This window comes from Nothoprocta perdicaria, unplaced genomic scaffold, assembly GCF_003342845.1.
Source record: "Nothoprocta perdicaria isolate Ctin4 unplaced genomic scaffold, notPer1 scaffold_127, whole genome shotgun sequence".
Taxonomy (NCBI): domain Eukaryota; kingdom Metazoa; phylum Chordata; class Aves; order Tinamiformes; family Tinamidae; genus Nothoprocta; species Nothoprocta perdicaria.
The window spans coordinates 1,554,361-1,572,889 of NW_020454394.1; the positions used below are offsets into that span (position 1 = coordinate 1,554,361).

Sequence of the window (18,529 nt, forward strand, 5' to 3'; positions counted from 1 at the left end):
CCTGCAGATTCTTCCTTGGAGATCCTTCCCCTGAGCTCAGCACATGACCATAGCATGATAATACTACCTGAACTTGCTAAAAACCCTTTTCTCCCCCCAGCATCCACAGTGGCAGCAATTTTCGCATTGCTGAAGGTGTGTTTCCTACCTGAACAAGGAGCTCCAGCTTCCTGTCATCGAGGAGATGCACTTGGCATCTGCGGCCCTCCGTCATCTGAAAGAGAGAGGAGATATGTGCTTCAGGAGAGGAAACATCCAAACAACTTCCAGAAAACTCAATACTCCATTCAGACATCTCTGAAAAAGCTCAAAGGCTGCAATAAGGTTCCTCCTCGCAGCTATCTCTGCTCTCCTTGGAATTATACTCATTTGGACCTTGCTCAGTGTGGCTGTCCAACACCAGAGAGACGTCCCATTGAAGGTGCATCACAGGACTTGCTCATGACATTATTATCTTGGTCCAGAGGTGTGCTTCCATCATGGTATAGCTTATTTCAAGTGTTAGTGGTACAATACTACCAATAAAACTTTTATGTACAGAAGACTATTCCTTTCAAGTTTCTGTAGATTGGGGTGGAAAGAAACACCATGTGCCATGACCTGATGAAACTCCTCAATCAAGGCCTCAGTCAAGTCAATCAAGGCCTTTGCTGACTCTTTCCTTGCATGAAGCACTATAAGTTAGCTTTAGTTCCAGCTCAGCAAAGCCCTCAGCATGCACCCACTCAATCCTAAGAAAGCCAACAATCCCACTACCTGCTAATGGGATATGTACCTCATAAGCCTCTTTTGCTCTTGGAAATCTCTTCCTCAGCATGAGGCAGCCTTAGCGAGCACAGAGGCAGCCCTCTGGCACCCTGTCCTCCCTGGACTGTCACGCACACCAAGACCCTGGCCGGGCGGGCAGCTCCAGGGAACGCTCCACCCTCTGGCCAAGGCACAATCCAGAGTGTTACACAGACCCGCTGCTCATCGCAATGACGCTTCTTGCCAAGACAAGTCCTCAAGCACTGCCAAAACCAAGCAGAGGCTCCTCGAGAGCYTCCAGGGTGGATGTAGTCTGTGGTTGCAGCATGACAATTTTTGCCTTCACCCATTATGCTTTCCTCTGGCAACATCTGGGCTGGCTCCCAGATCCAAAGTCTCCTTTCTGGACCTGGGATACTTGGGGGATTAACTGAGGACAGCTCTGCTTTCAGACATGAGTCCTGAGGGTTAAAAGTCACAAGCTCCTGCAGTTTGACAGTACCCGATGCATTCCAGTGCTGGGCACATTATGGGCTGAGATGAAGGAGATACTTGTTGAAGACAAGAGAACATCCTCCTACCTCCAACTTGGCCTGTGCCACATCCCTAGAAGTCCCTGCTAGTGCTTGGCCACTGCTGTGGTGGGAATTGGCTGGGTCAAGTCTCCAGCAGTCCTACCTTCATCCCAGCCATGRCCAATTCTGTCCCACATCCCTCTTTCTGGGACAGACCCAGCCTTGCTCTGACCCGCTTCTTCCCCCCAGCAAAATGCAGTTGTGCCAGCAGTGCTCGGGAGCCTCCAGCTGGCCTTGTGAGACAGAGCTCAACACGAGGCAACTTCAGTGAAAACCAGCCTTCAACCAACAACTTGCCTCAGATTTATAGTCCTGGCCATGTATGAACCCATGTGATCCAAGCAGGCTCAACCCGCATGGTTACTTACACCAGAACATTTCTAGAATATCATGTTTATGAAATAATATTGGTTTCCTTCTCATTTTTTTTTGCAAGCACAACTGGATCGCTGGTATCCAAGCCAAAGGGAAATCTTGTAAAACAAGACTTCTCATAAATGTCAACCACTTACTGCTATGGCAATAAATTGTCTTCTTACAAGAGGTTCCTCTGCTAAGTTATATTWTAAAAAATATTGCTTTTCATAAGGTGTACGACTTGGTGAGTAAGATTTTTTCTGTGAGCTCTGCATTAAATGGTTTTCAGCTTGGTTGTGAAGATATGCAAGAGGCTTGTCATTTCAGGCCTCCACAGAAGGGAGCGGCAACATTTTTCCCTTCTCAGAAGAAGAGAAAACTTCTAAGTTTCTGTGCAGGGTTGTCCTTGAATGCCACACCAAGCAGTGCCTTGGCTAAAATGGGAGGTGAAAACTCAGAGATGATAAGCTCTGTTTCTGCATCTCCCTAGGCCTCTTACTGTTAGATATCTGTAGCATCCCAGAGGCCGTCAATGTGCATTGATATTTGGATTTTATTTTGAGTATACCCAAGGCAGGACATAAAGCAGTGACTTGATCACATATGTAACRTGATGGCAGAGACAGCAACAACAATCTAGTTTTCCTGCATCATCATGTTATACTTGATTGGTGACAACAAAGTGGAAATGAGGAAAAAAAAACAAAAGTGGAAAGAGGGAAAACTATACAAAATGTTTGACTTTCTATTTTAGTGTTGTAGTAAAGGGCTTGCTTTCCATGTGAAACTTCTCTAGCTTCCCATAATTCTCCAATTTGGTAGTTTCAAATCCTCTTATTGCCTTGGCTTTCTAAAGAAATCCCAAATAATTGGTAAGAAGAAGCATCAGAATAAAATGAATCATTATTGAGTGACAGGAGAGGCTGTGACGCCCTGATGCTCCTGTCAGGGGAACCAGGACTCAGGACTGCAGCCCATCCCAGCCCCAGAGACCAACATGGGCTAAAGATGAACCTGTGGATGTGGAATAGGAGGCACCAGGTTTTGTCTGTGCTTTCATCTGGAAGCTGAGAGGGGCCACAATATACAGAAACCACTGGAAATATGCTACAGTATTTCCTTTTAGAAACAGCCGTGATGCTTTTCACTTCCCTTTGAAATAAAAGAAGCTTTACAGAAAATAAAATATAATAAAATAAATAAAATAAAATAGTAAAAGACAGACTTCCTACTTGATGTAAGCTAAAACAAGATGGTTCTTCCCACCCTCCCTTCTGGTTTATTATTCCAYCAGATGTCTGGATCCCACAGTATGTGCTTTTTTCCTGTCATCAGGGTAATACAAACTTGGCTAGTTTGTCAGAGCTAGAAACAGGAACGTTTTCAAGGCACAGTGAGAAGGGGCTGATTTAGCATGGGCTGTCTCCATGAACGCTGCTGCTTCTGGCACTTTGTGAATCCAATATCTTGCCCTGTCTGCTGTACTGTGAGAAACCTGGGGACAAGTCAAGGTGGACTCTTGGAGGACAAGTTAAGGAACCACTGGGTTATCAGAAAAGTGACATCAATACCAAAGCCCTCTAGATGTGGATGTGGGTGCAGGATGTCAAGAAACAAGAACTCAGCAGCACCAGAGCTTAGATGAAGTGTAGAAAGAGTAAAAGGAGGTTCTTCAGCTCCTGAGGCTCTTGCACGCCAAAGGACGTGGGGGAACGGAAACTATGAGACACTAAGGCACAGATGGGCAGAGCTGTTCATACAAGACTAGGACACTTCATGTGGAAGGGCAGTGYAGGAGTCTGCTCCTGATCACTTGAGTTCCTGGGCTTCACTATGAGCTTGATGAGTGACAATGGCCTCTGGTATCAATAATACAGGACATTCAACTTCCCTCTGAGGAGCAAGATTCAGCCACCCTAACTCCAGAAGCAAAGAAGTCAGGTTTCTAATTTAACTTAACCATCTAGATCTCCTTGAAGATCAAAATAGAGAGATGCCCCCTGGTCAGACAGTTCATCCTGGGCATCTTAAATGGAGCTTCTCTCCCAGAAGTCATGCTATTTCTTTCCACTGAGTACTATGGGAAGCTAACTTTGCATCACTTAACTTTTAGATATTTCAAGTAAGGGGATAAAATTCCTAAATGAGCTCCACAATACCGGCTGCTTGCACAGTACCTGCTGCTTGGTTTTCTCATATCTGAAGTTGGGCTCTAGTGCTTGTGCTAGGAGGACCCTCCACATGGCAGCCAGGATGCTGTATCCACAAGAAGYTTGCTTATCTCCAAATTATTGATGATAATCAATATTCACAGATCTCATGAACTGTGAAGAGGTGGGACCGTTTGACAAATTCCTTAATGTGGCAGTTCATCCATATGTTAGTACTGCATATTTCATATGTGAATAGGGGCCAAAAGAACGGATTTCATGGGCCAGACATCACAAACTCAGATGGAAATTATGCACCAAAATACATAACAGATTTTTTCAAAACAGTTCGGTACGTCACATTCTTCTGAAAATCTGCCACTTATTTCAGTGCCTACACGTGCAACATGACCCCAGACTGCTCGAGAAACTGAATGTGAGTGTTTTTAGAAAGTCGYGTCATTTATGTGCCTGAATATATAAAGACAATTTCAGATAAGATATCTCCAATAACATATCTCCAATACACAAACACAGATGGTACTTGTAAGGCACGTGTAGAGCTGAAGCAATGTGTTTCTGTGGATGAAGTCCTGGATTAGTGTTCAGGAGACTTGGGCTAAAGGCTGATCACACACACAAAGTACGCTTTCTCGGCACCTTGGTTTCTATATCTAGAAGATGGGCAAAAAAGATGCTACCCTCCTTTGCAAAATGCTTTGAGATCCACCAGTGGCAGCATAGGCTGTGCTATACGTTCCTTCATTCAGAATACAGGGCTGCTGCAGGAGGGAAGCCTTTCTTGTGGGCACTCACTGCCTCTTCTGGACCTTAGCACTTTTTTTCATTCCAAAGAAAGTATGTTTTAGTTACCTGTGTCATAGGCATCAGATTTAAATCTCAATTGGAGTCTCCCATGCAAATATTTACATAAAGGTTTTCCTAGGAAAGACAGACTGACAGTTGTTTTGCAATCTTACACGAACCCTCCYGGCGATGTCCCTGCTCCCTATTTATCTTTGTTGTAATTGCAAACACTGCCTAGGAGCATCCTATAAACTGTCCGAAAACCACACACCACACTCAGTTAATCCCTGGATGCAAGTCGTTTTGCCACTAAATTATCACTAACTGTCCACRTAGCTGTTACGTCCAATGCAAACAGCAGAGATGACGGCAAGAAACGGCTCCAATGGGAACCTTTCCCTTTCAAAAATGAAAAAAATCCCCTTGGTGAAAGCACCRTCATACTAAATAACTCAAAGGCACCAAACGTGAATGCTATTTACAGTGGCAGTTCTATAAATATCCACGGCACGTTTCATTAGCCAGTGACTGCAGAAACGAAGAGGATACCGTTTTTTCTTCCACGACTCAGATCAGAAATTATAATTGTACGGTGAATATTTCTTAAATGCTTGCTGCATATWTAGGAGGCAACTATTGTATTGAATACATAGAAATCAGTGCCATTTGGCTGGTCTTTGGACAGACCCATTGAAAGGAGATAGTGAGAGATGATGGTCCTCTGATTAAAATAAAACAAAYTACTAGATTAAACGTGCTGCCTCCACTTGACTGTTTTGTACTGGCAATGCTTAACTTGCAAAGAGAGAGGAAAAAAGTAGCGGATTTCTGTTTATTTTATGCATGAAACAGCACTTGGCTTTGCTGAATCAGGGCCAGCCTTGCAAAGGGCTGCCTGTCACCATGACCAGTCCTGCCTCTTTGCTTGCTCATGTTCATCTGCCGCCTCTTGTCTAACGCTCACACATCAAGATCTTGGAGGACAGGGCAATTTCTCTTCTTCATTCTGTGTATTCACAGAGCATCCTCCCCAGTAGCTGCTTTTGACCAGCATCTAATAAATAATAATGGCAGTGGCTGTGGTGAGGAAGAGGATGACTCTGCAGGCCCCAAGAGTTGACTCAGCCAAGCTCTGCTCAAATGTCCGGAGCTAGGAGCATGTGGAGGGGACATCGCCAGAGCTCTTAGTAGGAAGAGGGAGCAAATCCTTCTCCCAGATGGCCGGGAAGCTGGCCAGGCTCTGCCCAGGGGACACTGTTCCCAGTGGCTTAATTGCTTTGGAAATCCCCTGTTTGGGACTCGGTGGAAACAAGACCTAAATGAGAAGGATGAATTGATAGTTTGTGCAAAAGCGATTCACCCTTCCCAGATAAGAGGCTTGCACCTCATGCTGCAATCCCTGCCCCGGCATGTGCTTCCATGCAGTTCAAGGCAYGGCTCGTGCCTGCTTGCTTCCCGGGCTCAGGCTTTTTCACTGCTTTCCCTCCTCCCCAGAAAGGGCCAAACTGGGCAGGCTAAGTCCAGCTGAGACTCTGAGGATTTGGGGACAGTCACAAGGAACATGAGGCTGAGGGACTGCAACACAATCTACATGGAGCATGGTCCTGGTTTTTGCCTTTTGCATGAATGAGTGTTTTCTGAAAYAATATTGGAAGGCTTTGATTTGTAATTCTTTTCAAGAGGGAGAAAAATTAGTTTAAGTTGGTATAAGGCTCATGGCAATATAGGAAGCATAAGTCTATACTGCCTGTCTTATTTGCAAAGCTTAGGGACACAGTTCTGAACTTTCTGAAATAACACAGTGCAAAAGCACAAATATTCATCACTGAAATGCATAAAAGCACAGTGGACAACACTTCCACCATTTATATTTGTGTATGTGATGATTTCGCATTGGAAAGGCTTATGTGGAGTAGGAGAGGCTAACTGCAAGCCAGCTGGCTTTCCCCTAGGAAGGATCTCTTGGCCATATCCTCAGGCACCTGCCATCTTGCAGCCAGGACTTCTGGAGGAGAAATAACGTTACATTCCTAAAGAAGAAGGAACGTCCTACAGTAAATCCTATAACATCCTTTAGGATAGTGGAGCTATCTTAGGACACTTTAGGACAGTGGAGCTGCAAAGAGAAGTGCAGGGCAGTGGCTGGTAGCTAGTACCACTTGTAATGTCTCATGGCTCTCTGTGCCCAAGAAGTGCTTTGAAGCTCTGAGAGCTACATGAAGTGTAACGAGCAGGAGGAAGGGCCAGCAAAAATAAGCTGAAGATCATGTAGCATCTCCCACAGGCTTTGTAGGGCTGGTTGGACATGTTGCATGTGAGGCCTTTGGCTTTCCCTGTGAGCCTCCTTGTCCCAACCCTTGAAAAATCCATATCCTTATCCCGCAGATTAGGACAAGGAGCTYCGGGTGGACTTGGAAGGAGGGAAAGACCCGCATCTTGGGTGCCTGTCGCCCCTCTCCATGCCTGCAATGCGGAAGCACTCTGAATGCAGATGGGGAATAACGGGGCAGGAGTTAGGGAAAGCACAACGCTGGGTGACCTGGCAATTTCCCTGCTTTGTCTTGAGAGCTGACAAAAGAATTCCTGGCCTGCCGAAGGGATCTTTGCTTCCTGGCGGCCGCAAGCAGCATTTCCCAGCCTTTCTTAGGCTCCCCAATCGCCCAGAAACATCTGCGCAGGTTATTTCTCACACTTTCTATAAACAGCAATCAGCAGAAATGCTCTGATCCAGCAAAGCCCCCCTAACCAYGTACATAAATCCCCTTTATTTCAGGGTGACATGAGCAAGTGTTTAAAGTGGCTTACTGTATCAGGACCGAAATGAAAAACCGTCTCCTACGGTCCTTAAGTCCATTTACAACATCAAGCAATAACTCTCGAGCAGACTTTAAAGCTGAGAACGCCGCATCTTAACCTCAAAACACTTGGTGCTTGAGCCATGTAGTTAGAATTAAATCTAATTCCGACGCCGCATTTTAAACCGAGCAGGGTTTAAACCCAACAGACCTCTAAATCACTGCTGCGAGAGCCGCTGGCCTCAGAGGCCCAATTTCAGTAATATCCTGAGATAAGAAAGTTCTTTCCTGGACAGCCTGGTTTCCTCACTAGAAGCAAGGTTGTGTTGTTTTATGTCACGTATTGTTTTCTTTCTTAAAAATAATGCAGATCTATGTCTTTTCAGATGCAAAGGAAACCAGAACGTCTTGCACCCTTTCTTTGCTTTGGTGCTGATTCGTAGGAAGGGGGCATTCCTAATGCATGCATTTGATTCCTGATATGTTTGACTCTCTCCCACACAACTCTCTCGATTCCCTTTCTTGGCCAGAAAAGACAAAAAAAAAAAAAAAAGACACAAAATAGTTGCAGGTTAAAACTGTTTCTGCTTCCAAGCAGGATCTCTCCCTGTTTGTAAGGCAGCAGTGAGAGAGTCTTGCAGCTCTAAGACATTTGGTCACAGCATCCTCTGTGCTCTTGGGCTGAGGCCGACCCCAAGGAGGTGACACACTTTTCAGTATAATGTATTTTTTTACTACAGAAGATTCACTGGCCACAGCTCTGTCTTGCACATTTGCTCTTGGGAAAACTCTGTTGATCCTGCCTTGATAAAACTAAAGCCAGTTAAATGTGAACACCAGACTCAGCCAACCTTTCACATTATTTACGTGTCTTAAAACTCTTTAAATCTTGCTGCAGGGTGGGATCCTGCAGCTTTGGGCTATGTTTGGGCTTGGTAAGTGTGTGTTGCTCATACAACCCCTCTGCACATGTGGGCAAATGCCACGTATGGAATCACTAATAAATAAAAAATGGTTTGAGTGGAGCAGTCCAGCTGCTCAGGGCTGCTCCTGGCAAGTCTCTACTGTGGTCCAGAGAAATAAATATCCACAGTAGTAATAAACTGGGACACTGAGAGGGAAGGAGGATGAAGAATCTTGTGTGTATTTGCACAAGGACAAGCAGTACCATCCTGGGACAGGTGCTTCATCAACTTTTGAGCGTAACGGTGTTTTCAACAAAACTGCAATATGGGAGAGGTCACGTTGGACAGAGCTCCATATTCACTCGGCTTGCTATGTGCAACAGACATAGTGTGGTCTAAGGGAAAAGAATCTAAATTATCTGCCAAGGGTCTCCTTCAACTGTAACGGATGGTGCAACCTGGTGTAATTTGCATCAGCTTCTCTGTAGGGTCTCCTGGTACCTTCTGGTTCCATCCCTACTATGCACTGCAGCTGGCATCATGAGTCATCATCACGACGCAGACCACGTGGCAGTAGAGTACACAATATCTATTTAATTTTTTACCAAGATGTTAGCATATCTGTTACTCTTTCCTACATCTGACTTCTAATTTCTTGTAAGCATGCATAAAAATTGTATTTTCTTGTATACTTTTGCACTTCAAACATGGCATATTTTCAATAGACTGTTCCAGATATCGCTCCTTTGTGTATGCAGACAGGATGGTAATTACATGAGAAGATCCAAGCCTTCTGGGAAAACATTTGCAAGAGGTTTGGTTTAGTTAGGGGAGAGCAGGATGATTTATTTGCTACTGAAACTAGTATGGTTTGCTGGAGAACAAAAAAATCAATGTAAGTTCATAGGAAAATGACCGAAGTGACCCAAGGCAGTAGCAGCAGTAGTATATGTGAATTATTTTCAAAGGGCAAATTAAGATTTAAGTCTCAAAGTATCCTTTTAGTGCTCATTGAGTCTATTGTACCTACTGTATCACTAAGCAGAGGTGTGAGCTGCAATCACCTTGATCAATTGAGCCAAGTCATTGGGCTGTGCATCACTCACATATTCTTAACTGAGTGGGTCAATAGATTGCATCGAGCAGTGTTATATATGATACACAATAGAAGACACAGTTGGAAAAAGCACTCTGAGCATGAAAAAAAAATGTTTCTTAGATTCTATTTATATTTTTCTATGTTGTTTCTATGTTTCCCTGGATCTGTATATGCAAATGCTTTTTTATTATAATTACTTGAATAGCACTGTAAGGAATAGAATTTTTCCAATGGAAAAATGTCACTGGGATGTTTCCAGCTRCTGCTAGTCAGTGACTTTGACCTAGATGTCATGTTTAGAGGCACGTCCTTGGCTCGTGCCCAGGGTGCAGCTGGGCAACTGGTGGCAGTTGTGCACGAACCACCTCATTGAATGGAGTTGGTGTTGGGTGGCTACCACCCCCATCAAGGGGGAGTCCTTTAGGGGAACACAATGACTCCAAGCACCTAAAGATGGTTCAGAAAGCACCTCGTGTTGTGCATCGGGGAGGCAATGCAGGCTCCTGACTCCCACACGCCGACCACCAGCCCTCCCTGCTCTCAGTGGGGTCCACATCTCCCACCACCCATCGCTACCTGKGCACGAGGCACCTTCCAGTGCTGTACCAGCAGAGCTATCCAAGCAGCACAAACCACTTCAGACAGCACTTTTCTTTTGCCACTTTTCTGGTCTTTTCTACGAGAGAATTGAGCACTGAAAGAGACGGTGGAAGAAACATTGCTGAGGTGTTTATTTTCTAGCGGGCTTCAAGGCGGTAGCTTGTGTGCATGCACAAAGCAGCGCCTATATCTGATTACAAGTCCCCTGAATCACCCATGTCTGCTGGAGTGCAGATTTCACTGGGAAATGATGGCACACACAAGGTGACCACGTTTTGTGATGGCCATCACCTTTGCAAAACCCTGCCCGGGGAGACAGATCTAGAGGAGATCCCATACAGAGCAAGGACAAAACAGGCTTTTAGACATGCAAAGAGCTCAAGCCACTCTAAGGTAGGAACAAAGTTTCAGCTTCARATTTTGCACTGACTGGGGGGCTGCTCTCTTGACACAGCAGTTTTCCATCGCTGGCTTGTCCTACATCAATGCGCCCTGGAAGCAGCGGGGTCACATCTTTTGCCACTCTGCTATCTGCAGAGTAGTTCCTGGTGGGAGCTGGTGTGAAATATTCCAGCTTGGAGAGCCGGGATAGCGGCAGTGCAGTGTGTGYGGTAGGGCTGCAGCCACGGCAGGAGCCAGGCGGCCAGGAAACCCAAACAAGGCTGGATTTATTTTGATTGGGAGATCTAGGGACTTCTAAGAAAAAGAAATCTAAACACGGAATCCAGGCTTTGCACATTGGCAAGCACCATTGCCATTGTCAAAATGTTATATATCCCACGTGGAACTGTGCTTGCATAGGACTTGTGCAGGCCAAARTGGTTCACAATAGTGAATGTCAAACTCTTTTAGATTTGCAGCTTTCTAGAAGATTTTCCAGAGACTCTTTCACCRTAAAAATAAGCAAAAAGGAACAACTCCTCTCCCTTCTTGTGGCTTCGAGGACATTTCTAAGGATTGCTGAACTAAGTCATGCCACATCCTATCATTGCAGAGAGGATGGAAAGGACATTTTGCTATCCAGTACTAATGTCCTACTCTTGATCTCTATGCTTTAAGGCTGAGTCCCATCCCATGGGGAAGCATGCAGGGTAAGAGGGCACAGGGTTGCAGCAGGATATAACAGCCACACTGCTGGGACACCCTGGGAAGGGTAAGGTACAACGTGCTTTTCCTGTACTTATTTTGACAGGCAGCCTATTGGAGMCAGATGTAGACAAAGAACAAACTTTCAGGCTCCTCTTGACCCACGAGTAGGTGGAATGCAAAGGTGACGTGGAAAAGAGGGAGGCAGCACCAGAACCCAAGTGTTTGCAATTCATCGACAWAAAAGTGCTCCCAGAAGCTCAGAGCTGATCAAACTCCCTGCTGGAGCCTCTTCTCAGTACCAAATCAGAGAGAAAACTACTAAAAATCATTTTGGGTCCTAATGCGATTCATCTCCTGAGCAGAAGACGGGGACCCGGAGCCTCTGTGCAGCCACAGGAGATCATTTGTGGCTGGGAAGGTTGAGGAATAAGTTGTTAAAAGTCTGGGATAAGGGGAAGTATCAAGTGATGTTATCAGCAAAGGGATGTAATAACCAAAGACAAGTTAAGCAAACCATGGCTGATTTAAGGAATCATATTGCCTAACAGTGGCTAGGACAAGCTGRGGTTTAGAGCCAACTTATGTCTCACCGGGAGCACTAACTTCCCCCAGCCCCTAAGGACATTTATGYGATGGCTTCAGCTAGATGGAGATTTTGGGTGCAGCTCAGAGAAAWGAGGAAGTTGTCCAGCTAAAGCCTCTGTTGTTTCACGTGGAAACCCGATGATAGTGAATGTCCCTGAGAAACGMGCCTGAGCGGGGCTGTAAGTCAGCCTTGGCTTAGCCAGCAATCCAGCTTGTGCTTAGCTTGGGAAAGGGGGTCACATCACACAGCGCCTTTCCACATCTCCAAGGATACTGCCAAGCCTAGCCCCAAATCTTGGTCATCATATTGGGTTGACACACTCCTTTTATAGCCTCTCTGTGCATTTCACATCTCTCACAACCCTTCCTCTTCCTTCACAGTTCCACCAGATTTGGCCCTTAGGGCTTCTGACACCTCTCACATTCTGCCYGATACAGCGTTTTTTAATTATTTGCTCACACCATATAGTTTTACCTTGCAATTGCTATCTGCTAAGCTGCATTCAGACCTTCTGCTCCTACTCCACCAGCAAGCAACAAGAGCAGCAAAGGGAATTTGTACAATTTCAGTTCTCTGTGACAGTGCATGAGTGAGCGGGCTCTGCGACTCGGGAAGCCTTTCCCACGCTTACAACCCTTCTCACGAGGTCCAAGCCATTAACTAAAGCTGTTTGCCCAAGAGTTTTGGGTGGCTTCTCGGGAGGATCCTCCCAGCTGCATTGCTGTACTGCCCTGWATGACTCGGCGCTGTGACCGTGAGGATGCTGACTGGTACCTTCCGTACATGGATCAATCCAGCTGCACAGGGAAAGCGCTGCCAGGGACCCTCTACCAGGGGAAACGGGTGTGTGGTGGCCCAAAGGGCTCTGAGTGGCTCACTCCTTAATCTATGCTCAAATAATGGCAGGAAGCACAGACTTTATAGCACAGGTGTCTAAAAAAATCCACAAACTTGCCAAAAAAAAAAAAAGCCTCCAAAACCCAAAGGCTGCTGCAGAAGTGCAGCAATGCCCCTGCTTGGGGAGGACGCGGTGCTGAAGCCCAGCTCAAAGATGTGCAAAGAATTGGGTCTGGCACGACTGGGAAGGACAACCCCCCTGAGGACTCTGGTGTCCCTTGTGGGCCCTCTGCCACCACCGCAGGGAGCAAGGACATCAACCCGTGAGCTCTAGCACGCTCAGGATCTCTTTGGGACAGGGAAAACGGCAGGGATGCCCAGGCCAACAATGGCCAAGCATGGATGGGGTGAGAGGCTCCTCAGGTCCCACGGGGACCCGTCTGCTGGGATCAAGGCTCTGGGGACACCCAACTGGCGCGGGGCCGAGCAGCGCTGGAAACACGAGGCCGGGGTAAAGCTCAGCGCAGCGGAGCCGGGAAGCACAACCCGGAGCCAGAGGCACCACACCCCCTTCCCGGCAGAAAAGCGGGAGCCACCTGGGGGTTTTGTTCCCATTCCCAATCCCAAAGCCCCTGCGGGAGCGGGCGGCTCGGCGGTGCCCGCGACCCGGCGAGCGCTGCAGGCTCCCGCGGCCGCGTGCGCGTCGCCGGAGCGCGGCCCGCGCTATTATTAGCAACTATTGTCTCCCCGGCACATTGTGCCTCGCGGCTCGGAGCAACTTTTCGCGTGCCCTCCGCAGCCGCCCTGCAAGGAACAATGCGGCCGCCGAGGGCTCCCCGCGCGGGGCCCGGCGCCCGCATCGCGGGCACCCGCTCGCCTCTCCCAGACCTGGGTGTGCTGCAACTTTCCGGCCCCGATTTATGAAAAGGGAGAGAAAGGCGAGGGAAAATAGCCCGGGGCAGGGGGGGGCTTTGGGTTTCCAGACCCCCTCACGCCGCCCCTTCCCCAAGCCCTGCATTAAACTTGCTGCAGCCATTTGGAAAGGAAAGGAACAGTCCATCTTAGAGCCGGTGGGGACGAGCATCCAGATCGGAGAAAGGGCGGAAAACCGCCCCGGCAGCTGCTCCCCAGCCCCCTGCGGGCACGAACCAGCAGCCGCGAGCTCCTTGAATGAGCTCCCCCATTCAAGGGGGTTATTATTTTATTATTTCCCCGAAACGGTGAGAAAATCTCCCCGCGGGCGATAAATGGAGGGAGGGGGCGTGGAGCAACTTGCGCCCTGCGGCTGCCGCCTCCCTCCAGCCCGGCGGCCCAAGGTGGTGGTGGGGCTGGGGTGCGTGGTGGGGGTCCCGGCCGCACACAAAGAGCCCCCCGTTACCTTGGCCCGTCCCTCGGTGGCCCCCTCAGCTCCGCACGAGCATCGCGCTGGCTCCGGCTGCCGCAGGCCCCGCCGCTCCCGCCCCGCATCCACGGCGCTCGCCGCGGGGGCGGCCCCTCGCCTCGAGCCCCCGCCTCGGCATCAGCCCCCGGCGCGGGGCTCGCCCGGCCTCGCCGCTGCCGCCGCCTCCTGCCCCGGCCTCGCCTGCTCCGGCTGCCGGGGACGCGCCGCGGAGCTGCGGCCGGGGAGGGAGGAGGAGGAGGAGGAGGAGGAGGAAGCAGGAGAAGGAGGGAGGAGGGCAGCGAGCGGCAGCCGGCGCTGGGTCATGTGAAACGCCTGAACCCGGCTCGGCCTGCAGACATCTGTGAGGAGGAGGAGGGCTGCGAGGATGGAGGGATGGAGCGGGGGCTGTCTCTGCCGTGCCAGCCCCGTGCACACCTTGAGAGAGCAGCGGTGGCCGGAGGGAGAGCGGGACGCTGTGGGCACCAGTGCCGCTCTCAGCACCCTCCAGGTGGGCCCGGCATCCCCGGGCGCTGGGGAAGAGGAGGGCAGTGAAGGCCCTGCGGGAGGCAGCATCAGCCACGCCACAGTCTGGGGAGAGCATCTGCCTCCTGGTCATTATTATTTTTCAGGGCTGGTGTTGCCCCTCCGTGGGTAAATCTGCTGAGCATTTGCTGCCATGCTGCCTCCTGGCACAGGCTGGCCAGGAGGAGGTCTGCTTGGGGATGTATGAATGCAAGAGCTCTTGTCCTCACTCATTTCTAGCTGGTAGTTATTTTGGGCCATGGAGTCTGCTTATAGCTAGGATGGAGCTGGGGTCTGCAAGGGAAACGGGAATGTTGCATGGAGGTAGGGAATGGGCTGGAGGTTTGGTTTCACCTGGAGCGTTTCTGGGTTTGGTCCCCATCTGCAACGTACTTTCGGCTAATGGGATGGCAGTCCAAGTCAGTATCTGGATAGACCTCCCTTCTGTATTTAAGGGCATAGGCTTTATGCWATGGTGCCACATACCCAGCCACAGAGAGGCTGTCCATCCAGCACCCCACCCACTGCTGGCTTTGGTTAAGGAGCTAAGTATAGAGGAAGCTGCAGCCTCTGGTTGCTGAGGCCAGTGTGGAGCAAGTGGCTGAGCTGGCCCAGCTCTGATCTGGAGGTGAYCCCAAGGTCAGGGCAGAGTGACAAGAGGCAGCGAAGAGGGAGGTGGCTTTGGCGGACCACAGAGCAGGCACCCACCTCTGCCCAGTGAAAGAGAGGGACTGCAGCCACATCACTAGGTGGGAGCAAGGCTACAACTTGGTGGTATTTTCCAGATGCATCTAATCCAGGTCGAGATCAGGCTGCTGAATGGCCCAGGAGGGGCAAACTGGTCCCAAGTAAAGCAGTACCCTGTTTGTATGGTCAGGAGCCAGAAGCCACTCCACATAAGTGGGAACCTCACCAAGACTTGCACAGGGAAGGCATGGACAAACTGCCACTCAATATACAGCCAACTATAGCAAAATTCACAAAACAGTCTGCATAAATTTTCAATCTGAATCCTGGTGATGGTTCAACTTGAGTCTTCAACCTTGGCTGGGATCATGGAGTAAAAATCATGTTCCCAGACTTTCTTTCACTAACATAGAAGATAAAGCTGCTTCAGGAGAACACTTGCCATGGAGGTGTCTGTCTCTGCTTGTTGCAGTATGGGAGTATGCCAAGGCAAAGGGCTTTGCCCTTGGGCAGGAGTATCCTTCAATTAGCAAAGCCCCAAGGCAGCTTGTCCCACCCATCTCTATATGGCACACATCCTCCTTTGAGGTAATTCCTCCTTTCCTGCCAGGATCTGCCTCAAAATCCAGAGCGGAGCTGGGTGTGGTGCAGCATTGCTCAGCTGGTGAGGCAAGAGCCCGTGGTGAGTTAAAGAAACAGCAACAGTGATTGGGAGGCTCTATCTAGTTGGAAAGTAATTTCTTTCGTGTGTAGTAGAAAATCTGGAAAGCAACATTAACCCTGCCCAGAATTGCAATTTTCAGCTTTCAGTGCAAATGTGGGGAGCTTTATAGCTTTAGACTTGGCCCTAAACTCAAGCTCCCAGCAGCACTCCTTCTGTGTAAAGCTTGGATGAAGAGACATGGGTTTTGGACAAGCCTGGGGCAACAAGAAGGCATCCTTTCTCATGTCCTCCCACTGTCATGTTAGGGTTATCTACTGGAGGTGCCCAAAGAGGATCCCTTCACTGTATTCCCATCACCCCATCCCATCACCAACACATCCCAGTGTTATCTAACATCTTTGGGAGGTAGGTTGGTGCTATTGACTTATTACTAATGGAAGACTGAGAAATAAAGGCTGTTTCTTGTAACTTGGGAAGATAGATTAGCATCCCTGCCTGGGTTGATCATGGAAGCTCAACCAGAGATTTGTTTTCTTCCAGAATAGGACAAGGAACTCACTCCTGACCTTCTCTTTAGTTCAGAACATGTTTCCTTCCTAGATTCACCCTGACCAGCTCTGAACCAGTTCTCTGGCAGCAGGGCAGTACCTGGAGCTGCAAGGGTTGCAGGACAGAAGAAAGATTTGTGGAGATATGGACCCATGTTTTCAGACCTTTTACTTGGGGTTTTATAAGTAGAGAAGGACAGAGGCTCTCAGAGCAGATGCAGATCTGACTGTGACAATACCTTGTCACTATCAGAGTCTCCATGGGAAGAGCATACTTTTGGGATCTGTTGTTCTTCTCTAGCCTTCATGCACTCTGTCATGTAAATCAGTGAGCCAGGGACAGCAGAGGAAGTTAAATGGACAGACAGATGAAGTGTATCAACAATTTCTGCAYGCGTGGTGGCCCTTGCAGAGCTCTGCCATCTTGGCTACCAAGCCCTGCAGCAGGCTCCAGTTTGGGGAATGCTGCCAGCCTCATTCTGTGGATGGACCAGCATGTCCAAGCAGTAAATGTCACTCAATGATATTTGTTGAGTGGGAAACAAAGCTAATAAAGCTAGAGGCACAGCCCTATTGGGCACATTTATCTTGCTGTGACCACAGTGGTGTGACCAGAGCTGGAACAGCTAGAGATGGCTGCTTGGATGCCAGCAGCCACAAGGCCACCAGGMCTGGGACCACAAGGAAAACCAAACCCCAGAGGAGCTTTGCAGGCGCTCACTGCTGGCTCACCTAAAGTACGAAAGTTTAATCATGCAGGAGGACAGCTGCAATGCAGTGCAGGGACAAYACTTTGTGCCATCCTGAACGCACTGTCCCCTTCATCCTCTCCCAGACACTCATGCTGCAGATGAGATTTCCTCAACAGCATCCTTTCAGAGGGRAAAAAAAATTCACCTCATGCAGATTCCTCTCTAAATGTCCTAATTATAATTCAGCAGTGGTAGCAAGAGTGCTTTTACTGAAGGAGCTTCTGTAATTTCACAAGGTCTCCGGAGTTGTCAATACCCAAACAATACGCCCAAGAAGCAAACATTTAGTCTGGGCACAGCAGAGCTGCTGTCACTGCAATGATTAGAAGCAGGCCATAGCTGCTCCTCTCCCAAGCTGGTTTGCATCATGGCAAGATTCAAAAAGAGAACAGTAACCCAAATATTTAATTTAAACATACACAGAGGGAAGCCTCCAGCAGCCAGATTCCTAAGCTCCAAAATAACAACACTGATTCCTCTTTGCTTGTTCCTGATAACAAAGCAAGGAAGAAACACAGTGGCCTTGTGCTGGAGAAATTCTGTTGACAATTCACTTCCATTCTCATTAACAAGGATTTTAGTATCAAAATACTTTACAGGGAATGTGGTGATGGGATTGGGGGTGCCATCAAAATGTGTGAGCTCTTACTTGAACACTCCTAGGGTTTGCAGAAAAGCTTAATGAATATTGTCTACCCTGAAATGCATTAATTAGCACTAACGGTTTGGAGATGTCATGTCATGCAATAATATTCACACTTACRTAATGGTTTGCATCCTTAAATGGTGCAGTGCTTTACAGAATTCAGCGTTGTTCCCCCGTATGGTGCATCTGAGACCCATGGAGGCTGAGGGAAATGCTTTGAAAACATATTTACAACATTCTAAAGATATCCAACTGCCTAACTCCCTGTGGGAGGTTTTTGAGAGCTTAACTCTCATTGACTGCACAGCTCCTAACTCATAATTTTTGAGGGACAGCAGAAGATTAAAAATTAGCCCAAACTTAAAAAGCAACATAGGCCTAGGCAACTTAGGTACTAGATCCCATTTTCAGAGATAATATAATCTGAGCACATATAATCATGAATCTTGCTACAGATCAGTGGAGCTTACCTACTCTCACTAGGACAAGTATCAGTCAGCCCTAGAAACACAAGTGCCAAGTTATCCCTTGAGTTAACACATGCAGTTCCTCTGAAATGAATGGTACAGMAAAGTCTTGCCTGATAGAGATCTCTGGTTTAGGTTACACCAAGAAGCAGTACCATATGTGCAGCAACAATGCATCTCTGTTCTGCTGAGACAACCTGTATCCTCCATGAATCAAATATGCCCCCATTCTGGAAAGCAGGAGCTGCACTGATGCAACCCACTCAACTCACCCCCAAATTACTCTCACCCTCTTTTACCTACTCTTAGTACCTC

At 48.2% G+C, this 18,529-nt stretch overlaps 1 protein-coding gene across 1 annotated transcript in view; it reads right to left on the reverse strand.

Moving 5' to 3' along the window:
- Positions 1-18,529, reverse strand: part of FRMD4A (FERM domain containing 4A) — a 193,233-nt gene that overhangs the window by 109,410 nt on the left and 65,294 nt on the right. Inside the window, exon 2 of the mRNA XM_026033314.1 lies at positions 149-214. Coding sequence (XP_025889099.1) covers positions 149-214 — 66 coding nt within the window. The remainder of the gene's footprint in view (positions 1-148; positions 215-18,529) is intronic.